This window comes from Colletotrichum scovillei (genome assembly GCF_011075155.1).
Source record: "Colletotrichum scovillei strain TJNH1 chromosome Unknown Contig00010, whole genome shotgun sequence".
Lineage (NCBI taxonomy): Eukaryota > Fungi > Ascomycota > Sordariomycetes > Glomerellales > Glomerellaceae > Colletotrichum > Colletotrichum scovillei.
Window position 1 is genome coordinate 1,706,226 of NW_023336268.1, and position 16,697 is coordinate 1,722,922.

At 49.7% G+C, this 16,697-nt stretch overlaps 6 protein-coding genes across 6 annotated transcripts; 2 read left to right on the forward strand and 4 right to left on the reverse strand.

The window, feature by feature from the left end:
• Positions 1–2: 2 nt before the first annotated feature.
• On the reverse strand, positions 3–2,187 carry HER10_EVM0001968 (phenylacetone monooxygenase; the record flags this gene model as incomplete). The annotated part of the gene is made up of 3 exons (XM_035471700.1): positions 1,845–2,187; positions 389–1,791; positions 3–118 (listed from the first exon to the last, which is right to left on the reverse strand). The coding sequence occupies exons 1-3, from the start codon at positions 2,039–2,041 to the stop codon at positions 3–5; spliced, it is 1,716 nt and encodes a 571-aa protein (XP_035327648.1). The 5' UTR covers positions 2,042–2,187.
• Positions 2,188–2,798: 611 nt separating this feature from the next.
• Positions 2,799–4,038, reverse strand: HER10_EVM0000313 (metallo-beta-lactamase superfamily protein; the record flags this gene model as incomplete). Its single annotated transcript, XM_035470100.1, has 3 exons — positions 2,799–3,393; positions 3,464–3,604; positions 3,686–4,038. 3 exons carry the CDS (start codon positions 4,036–4,038, stop codon positions 2,799–2,801), a joined length of 1,089 nt encoding a protein of 362 aa, XP_035327501.1.
• Positions 4,039–4,688: 650 nt separating this feature from the next.
• Positions 4,689–8,660, forward strand: HER10_EVM0012672 (uncharacterized protein; the record flags this gene model as incomplete). Its single annotated transcript, XM_035482062.1, has 5 exons — positions 4,689–4,949; positions 5,027–5,346; positions 5,423–6,135; positions 6,195–6,403; positions 8,058–8,660. The coding sequence occupies 5 exons, from the start codon at positions 4,689–4,691 to the stop codon at positions 8,658–8,660; spliced, it is 2,106 nt and encodes a 701-aa protein (XP_035328628.1).
• A 1,170-nt stretch (positions 8,661–9,830) lies between these two features.
• On the reverse strand, positions 9,831–11,799 carry HER10_EVM0000898 (cyclohexanone 1,2-monooxygenase; the record flags this gene model as incomplete). Its single annotated transcript, XM_035470665.1, has 3 exons — positions 9,831–10,408; positions 10,476–11,334; positions 11,392–11,799. The coding sequence occupies 3 exons, from the start codon at positions 11,797–11,799 to the stop codon at positions 9,831–9,833; spliced, it is 1,845 nt and encodes a 614-aa protein (XP_035327559.1).
• A 765-nt stretch (positions 11,800–12,564) lies between these two features.
• Positions 12,565–13,586, forward strand: HER10_EVM0002109 (AdhA; the record flags this gene model as incomplete). Its single annotated transcript, XM_035471835.1, has 2 exons — positions 12,565–13,348; positions 13,408–13,586. 2 exons carry the CDS (start codon positions 12,565–12,567, stop codon positions 13,584–13,586), a joined length of 963 nt encoding a protein of 320 aa, XP_035327662.1.
• Positions 13,587–13,770: 184 nt separating this feature from the next.
• On the reverse strand, positions 13,771–14,806 carry HER10_EVM0008583 (uncharacterized protein; the record flags this gene model as incomplete). Its single annotated transcript, XM_035478099.1, has 2 exons — positions 13,771–14,393; positions 14,512–14,806. 2 exons carry the CDS (start codon positions 14,804–14,806, stop codon positions 13,771–13,773), a joined length of 918 nt encoding a protein of 305 aa, XP_035328276.1.
• Positions 14,807–16,697: the final 1,891 nt, after the last annotated feature.

The window sequence follows — 16,697 nt, forward strand, 5'->3', positions numbered from 1 at the left end:
CGTTACTTGAAATAATCTGAAGGACTAGCACTGTTTAAGCTCAAGGCATGGGGGACTCCCATACATCTAGACGTGAAAAGCTTGAAGGAAAGCGTATTACCTGCCAGCTCATGTGCATCTTCTGTTGCGATGTCAGGGATTCCCCTTTCAACATCTAGACCTCTTCACTCAGAGGGCTTGATGATTTGATCAAGGATAAGATATCAGCCTCAGGTCGCATAGCAAAGCCTCATTGTACGAACGCCTTGGTACTTGTAAAGTGATCTCATGTGTTTGATTAAACCTCAAGTAAATGCTACTACAGGCAACTTTCTCTTACATCCAAATCATCCAAGCACAAAATCAGAATAATTCCTGGCCTTCACCTCGTCGCACCGCTTTCTATAGCCAGGTGCAGGCCCATTATACCGTGTCATAGACCTCTTCTGCTTATGAGCGAGGTTCTTGTTGACACCCGTCATCCAAGAGTCCACCTCGTTAGCCAAAAGACCTTCTCCGCATTTCCACACATGATCCGTCCACATGCGCACGCCTTCATCTGTAGCCTCAACAGATGTGATGTTATTATCTCGAGCATACCGGATGAAGTCTGCAACCCACTCTACGGCGTACTCGATGCTTCGGGGGATGTTTCCAAACATCTGGTGCGGTCCCATTACCATGAACATGTTAGGGAATCCCTTGACAGTTAAGCCAAGGAAAGTTTGGATGCCCTCGCTCCAAACATCTGTGAGTTGTTTGCCCCCGATACCTTGGAAGTCTACAGCCCGGAACGATCCAGTGATGGCGTCAAACCCTGTTGCGTAGATGATGGCATCAAATTCAAAGTCTTCCTCGCTCGTCTTAATTCCCTTTTCCGTGATGTGATCGATAGGGGTTTCTGTGATGTCGACCAAGCGGACATTCGGTCTGTTGAATGCCTCATAGTAGCCGCTTTCAAGCGGGACTCGACGAGTACCGAAACCGTGGTTCTTCGGGATAAGTTTCTCTGCAACCTTGGGGTCGTTGACGCGTTGGCGAATTTTGTTCGCGTGGAAATCACTGTAGAGTTTATTCGCTTCGCGATTGGTATAAATGTCGCCTGAGATGCCGAGCACCTTGGCGAACCCAGGCTGTGCATAAAGTTTCTCCCAATGGTCCAGGCGCTCTTTTTCTTCCATGTCAAAGACACTTCTTGTGTCACCGACATGTATGAAACACGAGTAAGAGTCCAAGCACTGACGGAAGATCTCAGGATACCGCCTTCGAATGTCGGCCATCTCCTCTGGACTAATCTTGGTATTCCGCAGTGGTGCAGTCCAATTGGGCGTCCTTTGGAACACAGTCAAAGAGCCAACTGTCTTGACGATTTCCTGGATCGTCTGGATGGCAGTTGCGCCTGTGCCGATGATGGCCACGCGCTTGCCGTCAAGACTGGCGCCGTCTCCAGGCCAGCGGGCCGTATGCCATGCTTCTCCCTTGTAGTCGTGAACTCCGGGAATATTTGGCAGAGTGGGTTCGTTGAGAATACCCATCGCTGTCACCAGGTAACGACATGTGTAAGTGGCACCGTTTCCATCGGTCAAAAGCCAAGACCTTGAGTCTTCCTGGAAGCAGGCTGACCGGATACGCGTATTGAATTGCATGTCCTTTTTCAGGTCGAACTTCTTGGTGAGGTACTGAATGTAGCGTAGAGTCTCCGTCTGAGGCGAGAAATGCTCAGTCCAGTCCCACTCATCCAACACTTCTTGAGAGAAGGAAAATATGTAGGAATAGCTCTCAGAATCAAATCGAGCTCCAGGATATCGGTTCCTACAGCTAAGTTAGCTCAACTTTCGCAAATTGTCACTGCGAAGTGGTCATACCAGAACCAAGTGCCTCCTTCAGCAGAACCGGCTTCAAGGACTTTTACTCTCAACCCCAGTTCCCGCACTCGATAAAGTGAAAAGATTCCGCTGAGGCCGCCGCCCACTATCAAGACATCGTAATCGAGGTCTTGATTAGCAGATTGGAAGCTTGATGGCGATGTGCCGTTGGGCTTCGATTCGGACCCCTGTGCCATGGTTGGTGTAATACGTTGTGCGAAGTCCTGGCTTGACTTGAACTCTGACGCGCGACTGTGTTCACGACAGTTCCGGATCTGGGCTTGAAGTACTATCGATATAAAAGTATGACTCGATGCTCTGTGGGCAATTGTGGATTAGGGTGTTTGCACAATTATAATGAACAGTGAGTAACGCAGCTGGTCTACAGAGATCTGAGGCTTGGAATTAGGTGGAGACGGAAGAGGGGATTCGCGGGGATGCCGGCGGTAGAATGTCACCCAACCTTACCGCGGAAGACAAACAAACTTCGGCTCGGCGCGCTCGGTGGGTTCGGCTACCCCAATCAGGAAAGTGCCGAAATGCCCAAGTTGTAATACCGCAATGCAGTCCTCAGGTGAATTGCCTGCCGTAGTCGAAGGGACTAGCAGGCGGCTTTTGTGTATCCAGACCATGTAAATATCGCCTCCCCGATTCTTCAGCCACTACGGTACTAGTTACGGCACAGAATGAAGCTGCCGAAGAGGCTTTTCTGCAGCGAGCTGTCGTCAAGTGACTGAAACTTTTGGTGCCTACTTACTGAGTAATGGGTATTCAATTACACAATTGGGATGCGAGGATTCACATGACTTCGGGGCACCAAGTCGCGGATTAATAGAGTACTGGAGCTAAGCGAAAGTTAATAAACGTTGACTCTGCAGGTGCCTTAGTAAGTTTTCAGGACAGTCTGGTGGGTAACTGCAGGACGATGCGTATTCTATAAATTAGGCCCGATATCTACAGCAGCCCCTTCGAGTCCCAGTACGACTCTAGGTCGCGAAAGAATGACCATTTGACTTTCTCCCCCCAGCCGTTTGATTTCCAGTCGTTAAGGTCACTTGGAAAATGAGGCACACCGTCTCTGACTGTCGAGTCATGTGCTATAATGACAAAGATATTCTCGTCACAATCCAATTCTTGGAGACATCCCACTGTCCTTCCCACCATAGGAAGGTCCAAACCAAACGTTGCATCGAAGAGCGTATCTGTGGAGGCTCTGCCTCGAGACTGCTGGAGCTCGTCCCAAGCGCTACCTGGACAAAGTGCGGTATCTCCGTGTGGCCGGCAGGGATGGGGCGAGATTGACGCGGGAACAGGCAGATGCTTCGAAGGTCGGAAGATTCCTGCGTAGTGACAGACATCGCCTCCAAGAAGAATGAATGTGTCCGGACTCTGTGTTGTCCGGGCTAGTCCGCAAAGATGACCCACGGCATGACCTGGGCTGTCTAGCAGGTAGAATGAGCCGTCTCCAAAGTAGTCGAATGCCGGAAACCGCCCGATGCGAATGGTCTGAGGCCCTTCTTCAAATGAGATTTCTCTCAAGTTTCGGTCACTTGAATGTGGACATTTCGATTAGCCACAAGTTCTGATCGATCATGTCAAGGGGTGCTACAACAACTTACGCATAGTCCTTCTCGAGGATAGGAGATTCGGGATTTGCAGGTGCGCCCGGAAGCATCGCCGCCTTGAACCCTGGCCCAACAATCAAGTCGGTTGTTTTCGGGAATGTGGATGGGTCGCCAATATGATCCCAATGCCAGTGGCTACATAGTAGGTTAGAGGACTGTAATAAACCTCATGTAAAGAATGTTTTGAAGGAGAAACAAGACTTTTTCTCTACGTACCTCCAGATTACTGCTTCGACATCCTCCGTAGCAACACCATTCTCTTCCAAAATGTCCGTAACATTTTTCTTCACCTGTATGTCGTAATTTGTCGTTGGCAAGTAATTGGTTATCGAAGGCGCATAGTTGTTGTAGTCTTTCCTGATCCCTAGATCCCACACAAGTTTCCGACCTGAAGGATGCTCCAGGAGGAAGCAGAGAGAAGGAGACGTCTTGAAAGTTTCCAGACCCGGAACATCTGGAGCCATGAAACGCTTGAGGATAGCCGGCCCAAAGTTAACAGGGTTGATCATCTTGACAACCACCGTCTCCCTTCCTCCTGGCAACGAAACAACAGGAGCTTTCAGTGACATGTTGGCGCTTCGCTTGTGAAGTTACAGATATGAAATGTGAGGTGCTGCTAGAATACTAGTCAATGACAAGCCAACTTTGTCTGACTTCAAGCAGGTCTCAAGTACCTATGCAATCGTTTGTTCGGGTTATTGGCTTCGGTCATGAGAAAGAAAGCCGTCAACAAGGGGCTTGAGAAGAACCACAGAAAGATCTGCCGGCCCCTCAGTAGCGCCGAGCTATGGCCTTGCGGGGGAGAATTTCCAACTTGTTTACGGGCGCTTTCGGCGGTCGGTTACCCCTAAGCGGTGTAGTTGTTCCCCAACATCGCAAGGTTTCTTGTGGCCGGTAACCCGTCTTGAATTACCGAGATGCCGTGTGAGTGAGACAGCCACCCAATTCACCGAGTGCCACGCTGTGATCCAGACCCCCGGGATTAGGGGCCACGTTCTCGATGCAAGCCGACTGATCCAGCGCCCTCCCCCAGTCAACTACTCCTGTCTGCATTGAAGTTTGTCAATGGAGAAGTCTCGTTAGCTCGCGGTTCCCCGGATTACAGGTCGCGCTAAGGCAGACCTGCTTCTTTTATAACATTGCCTTGGTTTCCCTCGTACGATGTTGCCATCTGTTCGGGATCCTACAAGTTGACATCCGATTTCAAGTTTCAGCAAACATGTCTGATCCCGCCAAGTCTGCAGAGAGTGTTCAGCAAGTGGAGCGCCCTGAAGGTGTTGCAGAGATGAAGCCGAGCGCCGCTGTTGACACAGTTCACAATGACGAGGCACTCAAGGTGCTCGAAGGCTACACCGGCGACTATGAATGGACAGAGAAAGAAGAGAAGAAACTCAGAAGAAAGATAGACTGGAGATTGATGCCAGTGCTATGCATGACATACGGTCTCCAGTATTATGACAAGGCCATGCTTTCGCAGGCGGTAAGTAAAGACTCGTGCAAATCCAGTTAGGTCCTCGACCTTATGTCCCATCGTGCCGCTAATTTGCTGTTACACAGGCTCTCTTCGGATTGCGAACCGACTTGGACCTGACGGTCGGTGATCGATATTCGATGTCGGCCGCCATTTTTTACCTTGGTTTCATTGTCGGTGCCTATCCGACTATGATTTTGGCCCAACGATTTCCAATTGAGCGAGTCGCCTCGGTTATTGTCACTCTTTGGGGTCTCACCTTGATCCTTACGACTGTATGCAGAAACTATCGCGACCTTTACGCTCAGCGGTTCTGCCTCGGACTACTGGAGAGCGGCATCAGCCCAATGTTTATGCTCATTGTTGGAAGTTGGTATAAGAAGAACGAGCAAGCCATGCGAATGGGGTACGTCAATCACCTACGATGTCTAGGTCTGAGAGGTTCGAGGAGAGTTTGAGAGTATACTAACATTCATACACAGTATTTGGTACAGCTGCACGGGCTATGTTTCGATCTTCTCTCCACTGATCAACTATGGTTTCGGCAAGCTCAATGGCGGAGTCTCTTCGTGGAGATATATGTTCTACTTTGCCGGGTCGCTGACAATTGTCTGGGGTCTTCTCCTGTACTTTGTCCTTCCTCCCGACCCCATTCGCGCAAAGGGCTTCAACGACAGAGAAAGATACATCTTGGTTGCCCGGTTGCGAAGCAATAACTCGGGCGTGCGCAACACCCATTACAAGATGGAGCAGGTCGGCGAGCTTGGTCTTGACATCAAGTTTTGGTTGGTTTTCGCCATTGCATTCCTCTGCATGATTGCAAATGGACCCATCTCGACATTTGTTCCCATCATCATCAACGGGTTTGGATTCAGCACCCTTAATTCCCTCTTGCTTACTATGCCGGCGGGTGCATATGGAGGCACTGTACAACTCCTCATGCCTTACCTGGCATACAGGTTCAAGAACTGCCGCACTTGGATTGTGTTTGGTGCTCAGATGGGAACCACTCTCGCTGCCCTGTTGTTGTGGCTATTGCCGCGGTCAGCCAAAGGTGCTCTTCTCTTTGCTGCCTACATTTTGCCGTCAGTTGGAGGAGGATATGCCGTTCTTATGGGCCTGCAGATCGCCAACACTTCGGGCTACACCAAACGGTCAATTGCTTCGTCCGGCCTTTATATTGGATACTGCCTTGGTATGTCAAATCTGTCTTCGACTGGACTACAACTTCACGATGGCTAATTCTGCGAGCAGGTAACTTTGTCGGACCCTTGGTCTTTCGGAAGGAAGATGCGCCTAATTATGCTCCTGGCTTCATCGTTGTTGTGATTACGTCTTTGGCTGCAGGAGTTCTCGGTCTTGTCTATCGATTTGTCTGCATTTGGTACAACAACAAGCGTGACAAGGCAGGCATCATGGAGGGCTTTGACCACGCCTATGAGGACGATCTCACCGACATGAAGGTACGTTTACTTCCTGGCTCTCAAAAGGGCTCAAGTATGCTGATTAAGTGGCAGAACCCCCAGTTCAGATATATCCTCTAGGTGGATATCGCGTCGGTTCTGCTTTTTTCCCACGGAGAGTTTGACTATTGCTTTTTGCTGCCTGTGTTGCTTTAATGTGATGCTCTTGGTAATGGAGGAACGGAACGTAGTCAACTCAGAATGGTTTAGTTACACCTGAATGTTACCGAGTTCCTAATACACCATCCGCTCTTCTAAGAGCTATGCAAGTTCATATCCGGCCATGTAAAATGCCATTTACAGGAGTAGACCTTGTGAAAATCATGATTTCGAAAAACCTAGTCACTACAGTCATGAACGATGAGACACTCGTGACTCTCGTATAGCCTACTTGCGTTCAACTTCAGCATTGGAGAAGAGTTGAGCATCAACAGTACTTGAAAAGGAGACGCGCTTCAAGTCAAAGTCTGCTTCCGAAGTGTCCAGTTCGTACGACTCACGTGGCAGTTTAAGTGAGAGGCTAGGAATCGGTGGTTCTGTGCGATTATCTCTGCTGGAACCACAGCCACCAACCACCCAACTGAACCCCACGACGTGGGAACGCCATCCTCAATATGGAAAGCCACGTACGAATCACATTTTGCTCTCAGGCTCCATCTTCCCAATGGTTCGAGGCCCCATCGACCTAGTAAGTCCCCTAAAATATTAGCCTGGGGTCCCCCCAAGTGTCCCTCCTTCCTGCCCCCCTCCCCTCCCTTGTCTTGGTCTAACTTCCCCCCTAAAAATCCAAGATCCTTCACTAATTAATAGCACACAAGCGTGACAGGGTGCTGGAGCCTGGCCTGAGAACCTAGTGACTACCCCGTTCCCCGCATTTCTCCGCAGCCGGCCTCCATCTCCGCCCTCTCGGGTTCTGGGCCCAGGCTCAGACGCAGACTTTCCTCATCTCACTGTAACCTCATCTCAAATCCGTTCAAGGGAGTGTCAGGATTAGACTTTGTCTTTCGTCAACAACCTTGCCCGAAAGATCTGTCCAAGTCCCACGATTTGCCATGCCGGAGACGATCAGTGAATGGCTCCCTTTCGATGCCTCGCAGCCCAAGCGTCGGCGAGCTGAGCTCGTCTGTGTGGTTTGCCACGGCAAAAAGGTCAAGTGCGACCTTCAGGTTTGTCTGAGAGACGCGCAATATTTTCGAATTGCTCTGACCATACTCAGGCCAGGACCTCTGAAGGCTACGAGAGCTGCACGAATTGTGACGTCTGGGAGAAGGAATGCCATCTTCGCCCTTCGAAGCGTACAAAACGGCGACGTCTTGTACGGCCAGGCCATTCAAGTCGTGTCCCGACACCACCAGCGACATCGGCTTCTGGTGATGAAGGAATCGTATCACAAACAGACGCGGTTGCCGATGCCATTCATGTTCTATCCACAGGCTTCAATGATTTTGTTCCGCCGCCTCCGCCTTCCCGCTCTCGCCACTCAATATCAGAGCAGCATAGACGTGCCTCATCCCCGCATTCAGCTGCTCCGGCTGTCCGATCTCAAGAAAACCACCTCGCACCATCACCATCACAGAGGTCACAGAGCAGTGATGCACGCACCGAAGGTGTTGCTGAGAGCCACACTGGGGATATAGACACTGGATTCTTACAGGTCTATGCACCTGAGAATCAGTCTGACGCTGAGAAACAGGCATTGAAGGCGTGCCTAGACCACAAGTACAGTCTCTCAAATCCACATGAGCAGGATCTCCAGGAAAGCTTTGCCGAGACCTATTTCGAATACTGTTATGCCTGGTGTCCAGTTCTGGATTCAGACACCCTTGCCAGCGATATTGCGCGATCCCCTCTCCTTGCAAATGCGTTAGCAACTGCCGCAAGCAACGTGCAGCCTCCACTGGTGCCTTATGAAGGACCGGCCGAGTATTACAAGAAGGCACGCACAATATTTTACGAAGACGAAGAGGCAGATGGTTTGACTACACTCATGGCCGTTTCTCTATTCTACTGGTGGGCTCCACGGCCCCCAAGCACAGTTCATCGGCATTCATCATGGTGGTGGACGTCCGTCCTCATTCGTCATGCGCAGCAAATGAATCTACACCGTGAGCCAACAGCGAGTCAAATCGTTTCGGGCAACTTGAACCTAGGATTACGAAGGAGAATTTGGTGGACGGCATTTGTAAGTGGCTTGGAAATAACCGTCTCCCTCGTCAAGCCTTTTGCTAAGAAATGTGCTAGGCTCGGGAACGTTTGACTGCGTTGTGTCAGAGTAAGCCAGCCATCATCGATCTCGATGACTGCAATATACAAGAACCCACCCTATCCGACTTTCCAAGCGATCTCAGATCTCAGAGGAAAGGAGAGATATTTATATACTGGGTTCGCCTTTGTGTCATCATCGGGAGGATTGCAAAAACACTCTCACGTTCGACGCTGCCTACGGCAGAAATATCACCAGACCACCACAGACAGGAGTTGGTGGACTGGGTCAACTCTCTTCCTCCTCACCTGCAACTTCCCATCGGCTCAGCTCGCACTCAGAACTTTGACAAAGACGTGCATCAGTTACATCTTCCATATCTCACCACCATCATTGTCCTTCACCTCAAACGCTCAGCCAACACTCTGCCAGAAGCACTTCCTCCGGCCATATTAGCAGCATCCTGTATTGCCAGAATATTGCGCGATATTCTATCTCGAGGCAACACTCGCTTTTTGATGGCAATTACCTGCTGGTACACTGGAACGGCATTCATACCACTACTTCAGGCCTGTCAAATCCCGCACTTAGCGAAAGATGCCAATGACTGTCTTGACATCCTCGTGAGGGCAGCAGACCAGCTTCAGATCATGTGGGGTTCCGCGAACGTCATCAGGCAGGGCTTCTCACGTCTGAGGGGTACCAACTCAGGTGCGATACGAGTTACAAGGCCGGGGGCAGAGAACATTGAGCCCATCCATGGTGAAACTGGCGTTGTCATTTCCGATCCACCAAATGTCGAGGCAGTCCCATTGGACAGAGGAGGTTTCGATGATTTTGATTGGACTGCCCTGTTCCCATTCGCTACACAACATACTGGAGGAATCGCTGACAGTCTGTTGACTGGTCGGGCCCATGGCACAGCAACAAGAGGTTTCCCGTCTCCGGATAATGCGCTATTCCATGAGACGCTCGTTAATCAGTTTGAGGATTTGTTCGAACCTTTTGTAGATTACCGTCTGGACTTTATGGTCCCTGGATGAAAGCCACGAAGGCGGGTCCATACAGGCTTTGCACATGGTGACTGGAGTAAGCTAAGGTACTAGTAGTCTGACAATAGAAATGAATCAATACTGCCAGCGCATCGGACTGAACAATTAAACACTCTGTTACTGAAAATGCTAGTACCAATCTATCGATTCGACTTCGGCTCAGAGCATGGACTCAAACCTTGCCCAAAACCTCGGCTTTCTCTACATACCAAGACAAGTCGCTCTTTGAATCCATTTCCCATTCCGTGAACCCGTTGCCCATGAACCTGAAAGGATTTGATGTACGATAGCAAATGTTGAAATCTTCACCGCGGATGTTGCTGAGCATCCGGTTGAAAAGGTGAGCACTGCCACCGAATAGAGCTGTAACCCTGCCATCGACACGGTTCCTCTTGTACCAGCTCTTGCAGCCACCGCTCCATACAAGTGTCTTGTGTACTTGGTCGCTGTACTTGATAAAGGCATCAACAACCTCTTGCTTGGGCTCAACGTATTTGATGTCCTCTGTGGCCATCTTTTTAACCCACTTCACAAAGTAGTCTCCTGTCCAGTTCAGAGACTCCACTAAGGACCCATGACCACCTAGGCAGTTGGGTCCCATCATCATGAAGTAGTTGGGGTAGTCTGGGACAGCAACTGAGACATAGGAGTCAGGGTCCTCAGCCCATCTCGTGGCGAGGTCGATGTTCTCCTTTCCAACAATTGGGTATCTTGGACGATGGGAGACGTCAAACCCAGTTGCACAGACAACTAGAGACCTGTCAGATACGCCGCAAAATAGACACTTCAGGTCATAGTAGATGGTCTTTTTACTTACTGACGTCACACTCATAGAACTTGCCATCGGCTGTGTGAACACCATTCTTCGAAACACTGGTGATGGCACTGTTGGTGATGTTGCAGTTTGGTCGCAAGAATGACTCGAGGTAGCCAGGCCCAGGCGTGATGCGCCGGCACCCCAACTCCCATTTTGGAATGAGCTTCTCGCACAGCTCGGGGTCGTGGCCTAGCTTTTCCGCCATTTGCGCTGCTGCCAATCTCATGCCCTCTTTGTTGTTCTCGCCCTTCATGAAGATGTAGAAGGACTTGTTGGTGCGTGAAATGATTCCCTTCCTGTGCTCGAGGTGGTACTCAGGATCATGGAACCTCTTTCTCTCCTCGTCAGTGTATCGTGGGTTGGGGTCCGGGTCATCCCTCCCAAGGTGCTTGGATGGAGGAGCGCGATAGTATACCCATGCAGGTCCTCGGATGAAGTTCAGCACATCCGTACCAGGTAGCTTGGCCATTTGAGGAACGATCTGAATGCCAGAAGAGCCGTTCCCAATGACAGCAATTCGTTTGTTGGAGTAGTCAAAATCGTGATCCCAGCGAGCGGAGTGAGTGATGTGACCCTCAAAATCTCGTAGACCCGGGACGTCTGGCCAGGATTCGTGAACAAGTACACCTTGGGCAGAGATCAGGACGTGACAGAATTCATCACGCTGTTCACCCTGGTGTTCTACCGTAACTTTCCACTGGCCAAGCTCTTCCTGCCATGTAGCGCCAACAACCTTGGTGTTCAACTGAAGATCACGATCAAGATTCCACTTCTTGACTGTGTCTTTCATGTATTGGAGGATTTCAGCTCCACTGGCGTAAAAACGACTCCAGTTTGGGTTGGGGTCAAATGGAAATGCCTAAAGACATGATTAGCCCGCTCAGGCTCAATTGGATGCTTGACGCAGGGTACTCACATAAATGTGCGCTGGAACATCGCACTGCACGCCGGGATAGTTGTTGACAAGCCAGGTACCACCGACTTCGCTATGCGCCTCAAATATTGTGTGTTCAACGATATCTCGCATCTCTGGAAATCTGTGCTGGAACTTGTGGGCCATGAGGAGTCCGGAGAAGCCAGCACCAATGGTGAATACTTTGACCTTCCGTGGGGTGTAGGCGAATTTGGTGTCGAGCTTGAAAGGATCGTCGCAAACGCCATTGTGATTGCTTACTGAAGGTTGTTGTGGAAATTTCGTATTGCCCTGGACAACCTCTGGTAGTTCTGGTGCCGGCATTCGTGGCACATCATTGGTAACGCGAGATGTTGCAACTGGGCCAGGGTCGACCGGTGCGGTGGCGGGTGCTTCGACGGAAGCAGTCATGTTGATAAGAGTACAATGTTAAAAGATGCTGTAAGGCTTCAAGGGGATCTGAAAGCTAAGGTTGACCCAGCCGGCTTTTGAAGAACACGAGCACACGATGTCAAGTGGTTGAGCGGAAAGGTGAAGTCTTGGATGAGCAATCCTCTTCTTCGTCTTTATGGTTGAGAGATGTTGTTTAGAGACACACGCTCCGCTCCAGTGATCTCCGAGATAGCCCAGTCCGCATTATCTTTATTGGACCCGGCACATACTATGGCAATCCCAACGGAGAATGGCCTCATCGGATTAACATGATTCTCATCTAAACGATTGTGCCAGTCGCGCTATGGACTCATTAGGCCTAACCGTCGTCTTTGGGTTGCCTTGTCTAAGGTTGCCGAAGCCTACACGCCAAATCAACCATCTTGAGAATTGCCATCGGCTATCCCAAAATGGTTTCCCAGCGGGGAATCCAGGGGGGCTGGGACAATGGCCGGGAGCTTGGGGGCGTTCACGGGTCTAATGCTTACTCCAATTTTCCCCTCCCTCCTGTCTCGGTCCCGGTTGTGTAGAGCCGGGAACATCAGGTAACATCGGGAGGTACATTTGAAAGAGACAAGAGATTGATTAAGAGCTTGGGCTTCTGCACATCATCAGAATACTCGAAAGTTTGAAGTATATTCGATTTCATACTAAACGTTCAAACTCTTCTTGTCTCTCCCTCGCTAGTTTCGTCCCTGACGAGTCGATCTAAGCTACGCTCTTAGATCAAGACACATCGCAGCCATGCCCCTCCCACAGTACACATACAATGGTCCAATCGACCACACTATCATCCCCGATCGCAACAACGTCAAAGGAAAATCAGTCATTATCACAGGCGGTGCCAATGGCATGGGCGAGACATGTGTGCGAGCCTTCGTCGCAGCTGGTGCTTTTGTTACGTTCGGCGATGTCAATGCTAGGGGCAAAGACATCGAGAAAGAGCTGAATGCAAACGGCGTGTGTTGTACGTTCGTGGAGTGCGATATCAGGGACTGGAATCAGCAGAAGGCAATGTTTGAGACAGCCAAAAGTCAAAGTCCTTCTAAAAGCGTAGACGTCGTCATTGCGAACGCTGGCATTAGTCGAAGTTCGGGAGACAGCCTATGGAATCTGGATGATCCAAATGGAGAGCCGGTCAAGCCTAATCTCAACATCGTCGATGTCAACCTCAAGGGCTCCTTCTACACATGGAAACTCGCAGTGCACTACTTCAGACAACAGCCAGAAGCCGACGACAGGGACAGATGCTTCATTATTACAGGAAGCATGGTTGGATGGATTGACTCCCCCGGGAACTGGGAGTACACCTCTACCAAGTACGGTCTCCATGGGTTCATGAGAACTGCCAGACGCTCTAGTTGGGAGCAAGGCATCCGGATCGTCTACGTAGCTCCGTGCTGGATCAAGAGTGCGATTCGTACTGCCGAGTATGAAAAATGGTTGATTGATCACGGGGTCGAATTTGGGGAGCAAGAGGATGTTGCCAACTGCATGATGAGAGTTGCTTGCGACAAGTCTATCAATGGTCAGTCTCAGAAACCAAATCGTTTGCAAGTTTAACCTCTAATTAAATCTATCTTACAGGACGCTCATTGATGATCACACCAAGAACTGTTGCGAAAGAGGGCTATATGGATATTGACCGAGACGACTATAAGGATGTTGCAGAAGACCGATACCTAGACAAGGTGCAGAAGGCTCAACTTGTCATAATCGAGGACAAATGGAGGGACGATTACAAGGTTAGAGTGTACAAGGATTAATATAGAACCAACGGATCGTCCTCTAAGCACTATTTCCCATCTTCCTCACAAGCAAGTTGTTCAACTATCGGCCGCGCAACTGGGCTCAAGGGCGCCAATTATAAAGACATCTAGACTCAGATGCCTTCCTTACTACTTTGTGCGGCTCGAGCTCATGCTATCTGATCGATGTGTATATAAAGAATCATCTTCTTGACAGTGGTTCTGATTCTAACTCGGCTGGTGGAGATTCGGTTGCCAGCTCGACCGGGTTTGGCTTGACTGGGAGCTCGTGGAGGTCCTGGAGTTGAGCCGATGAAGCCGGCCAATTCTTGGCGGTTTGCTTCTCGAGACTTGCTTCAAACTTCGCTGTTTCTGCGTACCTCCTCTTTTTCTTGTACCAAAAGAACGCAGCCACGATGCCAACTATCGCCAGGCCGACACCTCCACCCACAGCGCCACCAATGATCCCATTTCGATTGTCCCAAGTTGAGTTGGTTTTGCTTGTTGTGGATTCGAGAGGATTTGATGATGAAATTGGAGATGTTGCGCTTGCATCGGCAGAAAGAGACGCAGAGGTGATCGCAGAAGTGATCGCAGAAGTGATCGCGGATGAGATTCCAAGTGTCGCCAGAGAGGTTGCGAGGGCAATCGTGCTGGACGAAGAAGCGGCAGAAGAGGTGATTATTCTGCCATCGACGATGTACACTCCTCTCCCAGCCATGCAGCAGATTGAGGCATTCTGGCCCTCGCCGCAGCAATAGCTACCATCGCTACATTTGGTGATAACAACATCCATTCCACTTCCTGGTATACCGTCGTCTGATTCTTGGTGGTTGTTAGCACTCACGTCGCTCTCACTAGTCAGTTGCTTTCTCAGACAGCCAGTTTCTGACAATTGAAATTGCGTGTTACTATGCTTGATTTCTCAAGGAAGGAAGCTTACCGTAATCATCCGTGACACACAATTTCAAACATTTGGGTGATTCCCAGGTAGGGTCTGTACAGCTTTCCCGCCAGAGCTGCTTGTGCTCCTCATTCCAACACAGGCCATCCGCCTGACACTTGTCTCCTGCGATATTGCAACACATACCGTGTCCAGAACTTTCGCAAGACGCATACTTTTGGATGTTGGCGTTGGTCAAATCATGTCTGTTAGTACCGTTGGGAACGAAACATGCCCCTTGGCTGGCAACCGTCCCGATTAGAGTCGTGAGGATAGCTGCGAGGACATGAAGCATGGTGACTGACAATGGGGCGTATGGCAATTTCTTCTGTGTAGAGTATGAAGAAAGAGTGAGAAAAACGGATGAGAATGAAAATTCCAGGCTGAAATTAGAGACCCATATTGCCGTATGTAGCTGTGCGGCGTGGAGTGGCTGTGAGATGTACATCGGACTCCATAAGTAGGATGCAATTACCTTCAGCTCAATGTCGTCGCAACAAGGTGGTTGTTGGAACGCCGAATCAGGAAGAGTCTTCGAAATTTCTTCTCCACCGTATAGAAATCCTTATTTCTCGGCGCCTATTTCCTATTTGCTGGTGATCCTAGTAGTTGCTCTGTTTGCTCGTTGGTTGCGACCAGTATACATCACAATTTTTGCAAATCAGGCTCTTGCTCCAGTGCGAACCCCATGTAAACTGGTGTACTGTGCTGACTGCCAAGAGCTGGGTTTTCTTCTTTGGGCAGGAAAGCCGTGTGATGCAGTCTGAAATGGGAACGTTTAAGTATACCCCTATGCCTCATTGAGTGTCTTTTAGAGGATCAAAAAACTTGACGTGAATTTATCACGAATGTATGCGGGCCGTCCCTTATAAACTACCCATCAGGCATCTGACCTATCATGTACACCTGAGCGGCAATGCCCACACTTCAGCGAGGTAACTGACACTCAGAATGAGGTGAGTGGGTAATGGCGAGCAAGGCTTTGACTGGTGCTCATCAACCTAAGGGCTTGTCAATTGGCAGCAGGAGACTATCAGTCGGGCCAGAGCACCCTTAGCAGCTTGACGAGTTCAGCAACTTTGTGAACTATACACAGATAGAAGACCATATCTGATCATAAGATTTATTTAAAATTTTGGAGTAGGACAGCGGCAATAGTTTGTTGGTGATTCTGTAGATGTTGAACGTCCGGGAAAGGCTCAAGAAAAATGGCCAAACTGCTTCTTGAATGATTTCATAGGCGAACACCAAAAGTTCTGGAATGGGACTGTGCCAGCACAAATCAAAAAAGCACACTTGGATTGTTAACCCCCACACTCAATTAGCAAATGCTTTAACTCCGAGGGCCTGCGAGATGGAAGATGAATGAAAGCTCTTCTGCGATGTTGGCGGATATAACTGGTCGGGATTCTTCGCCGGCTATCCGGAATCCAACCCTACATTGTATAGCAACCGTGATCGTCAAGTCACTGATCACAGTAAGATTTAGACGTAGTAGAGCCTGAGGAAAACACTCAACAAACGTTGGTGAAAATAGAGTTGAATCAAGCTTTTAGTAGGCATTAAAGGCAGGACGTTCTACAAGATTCGCCTCACGAGTCATGAAGGTGGCGGTTGATCATTGAGAGGGAAGATGCTCGAGGCGTCGCTGTCCTGGTTTCGATTCTGTGGTACGAAGACGGTCGGTCTTGTTGATGGTATGAATCATCACATGGTAAAGTCACGTTGATTGCAGCACTGTTTATTGACAGCTTTCTTCGCGGTCGTTGATGCAAATGTGCAACTATGCAGCGGATCGTGTATAGCCGTAGTCACAGCCTGGCGTCGGCTCGAAGGCCCGAGCTGTAGGCAATTGCCCAGGAAATAACGTGTTCGTCCAAGAAATACCTAATTGAGGTTACTAGACTTGACTCAGGATTGCCGATAATGTTTTCCGGACAAGGTCGGTACTAATCCAAAGCCACACTCAAGATTGAACTTTCATGTAGAAGCCACCAACTTGCTGGAGGCTTGGACCCATGTGCGTTCCATCAGCCCTTCTACAGTGGGCCGCTCCCGGTGGAATGTAAGGTAGTAGCGGGGCATCACGATTATTTGAGGTCGTGTACAAAAAATCACCTGTCATGTACCGGGCATCACAGCCCACTCACTACCAGTAAATTAGGTAGGGAGAATGCTACCTGATC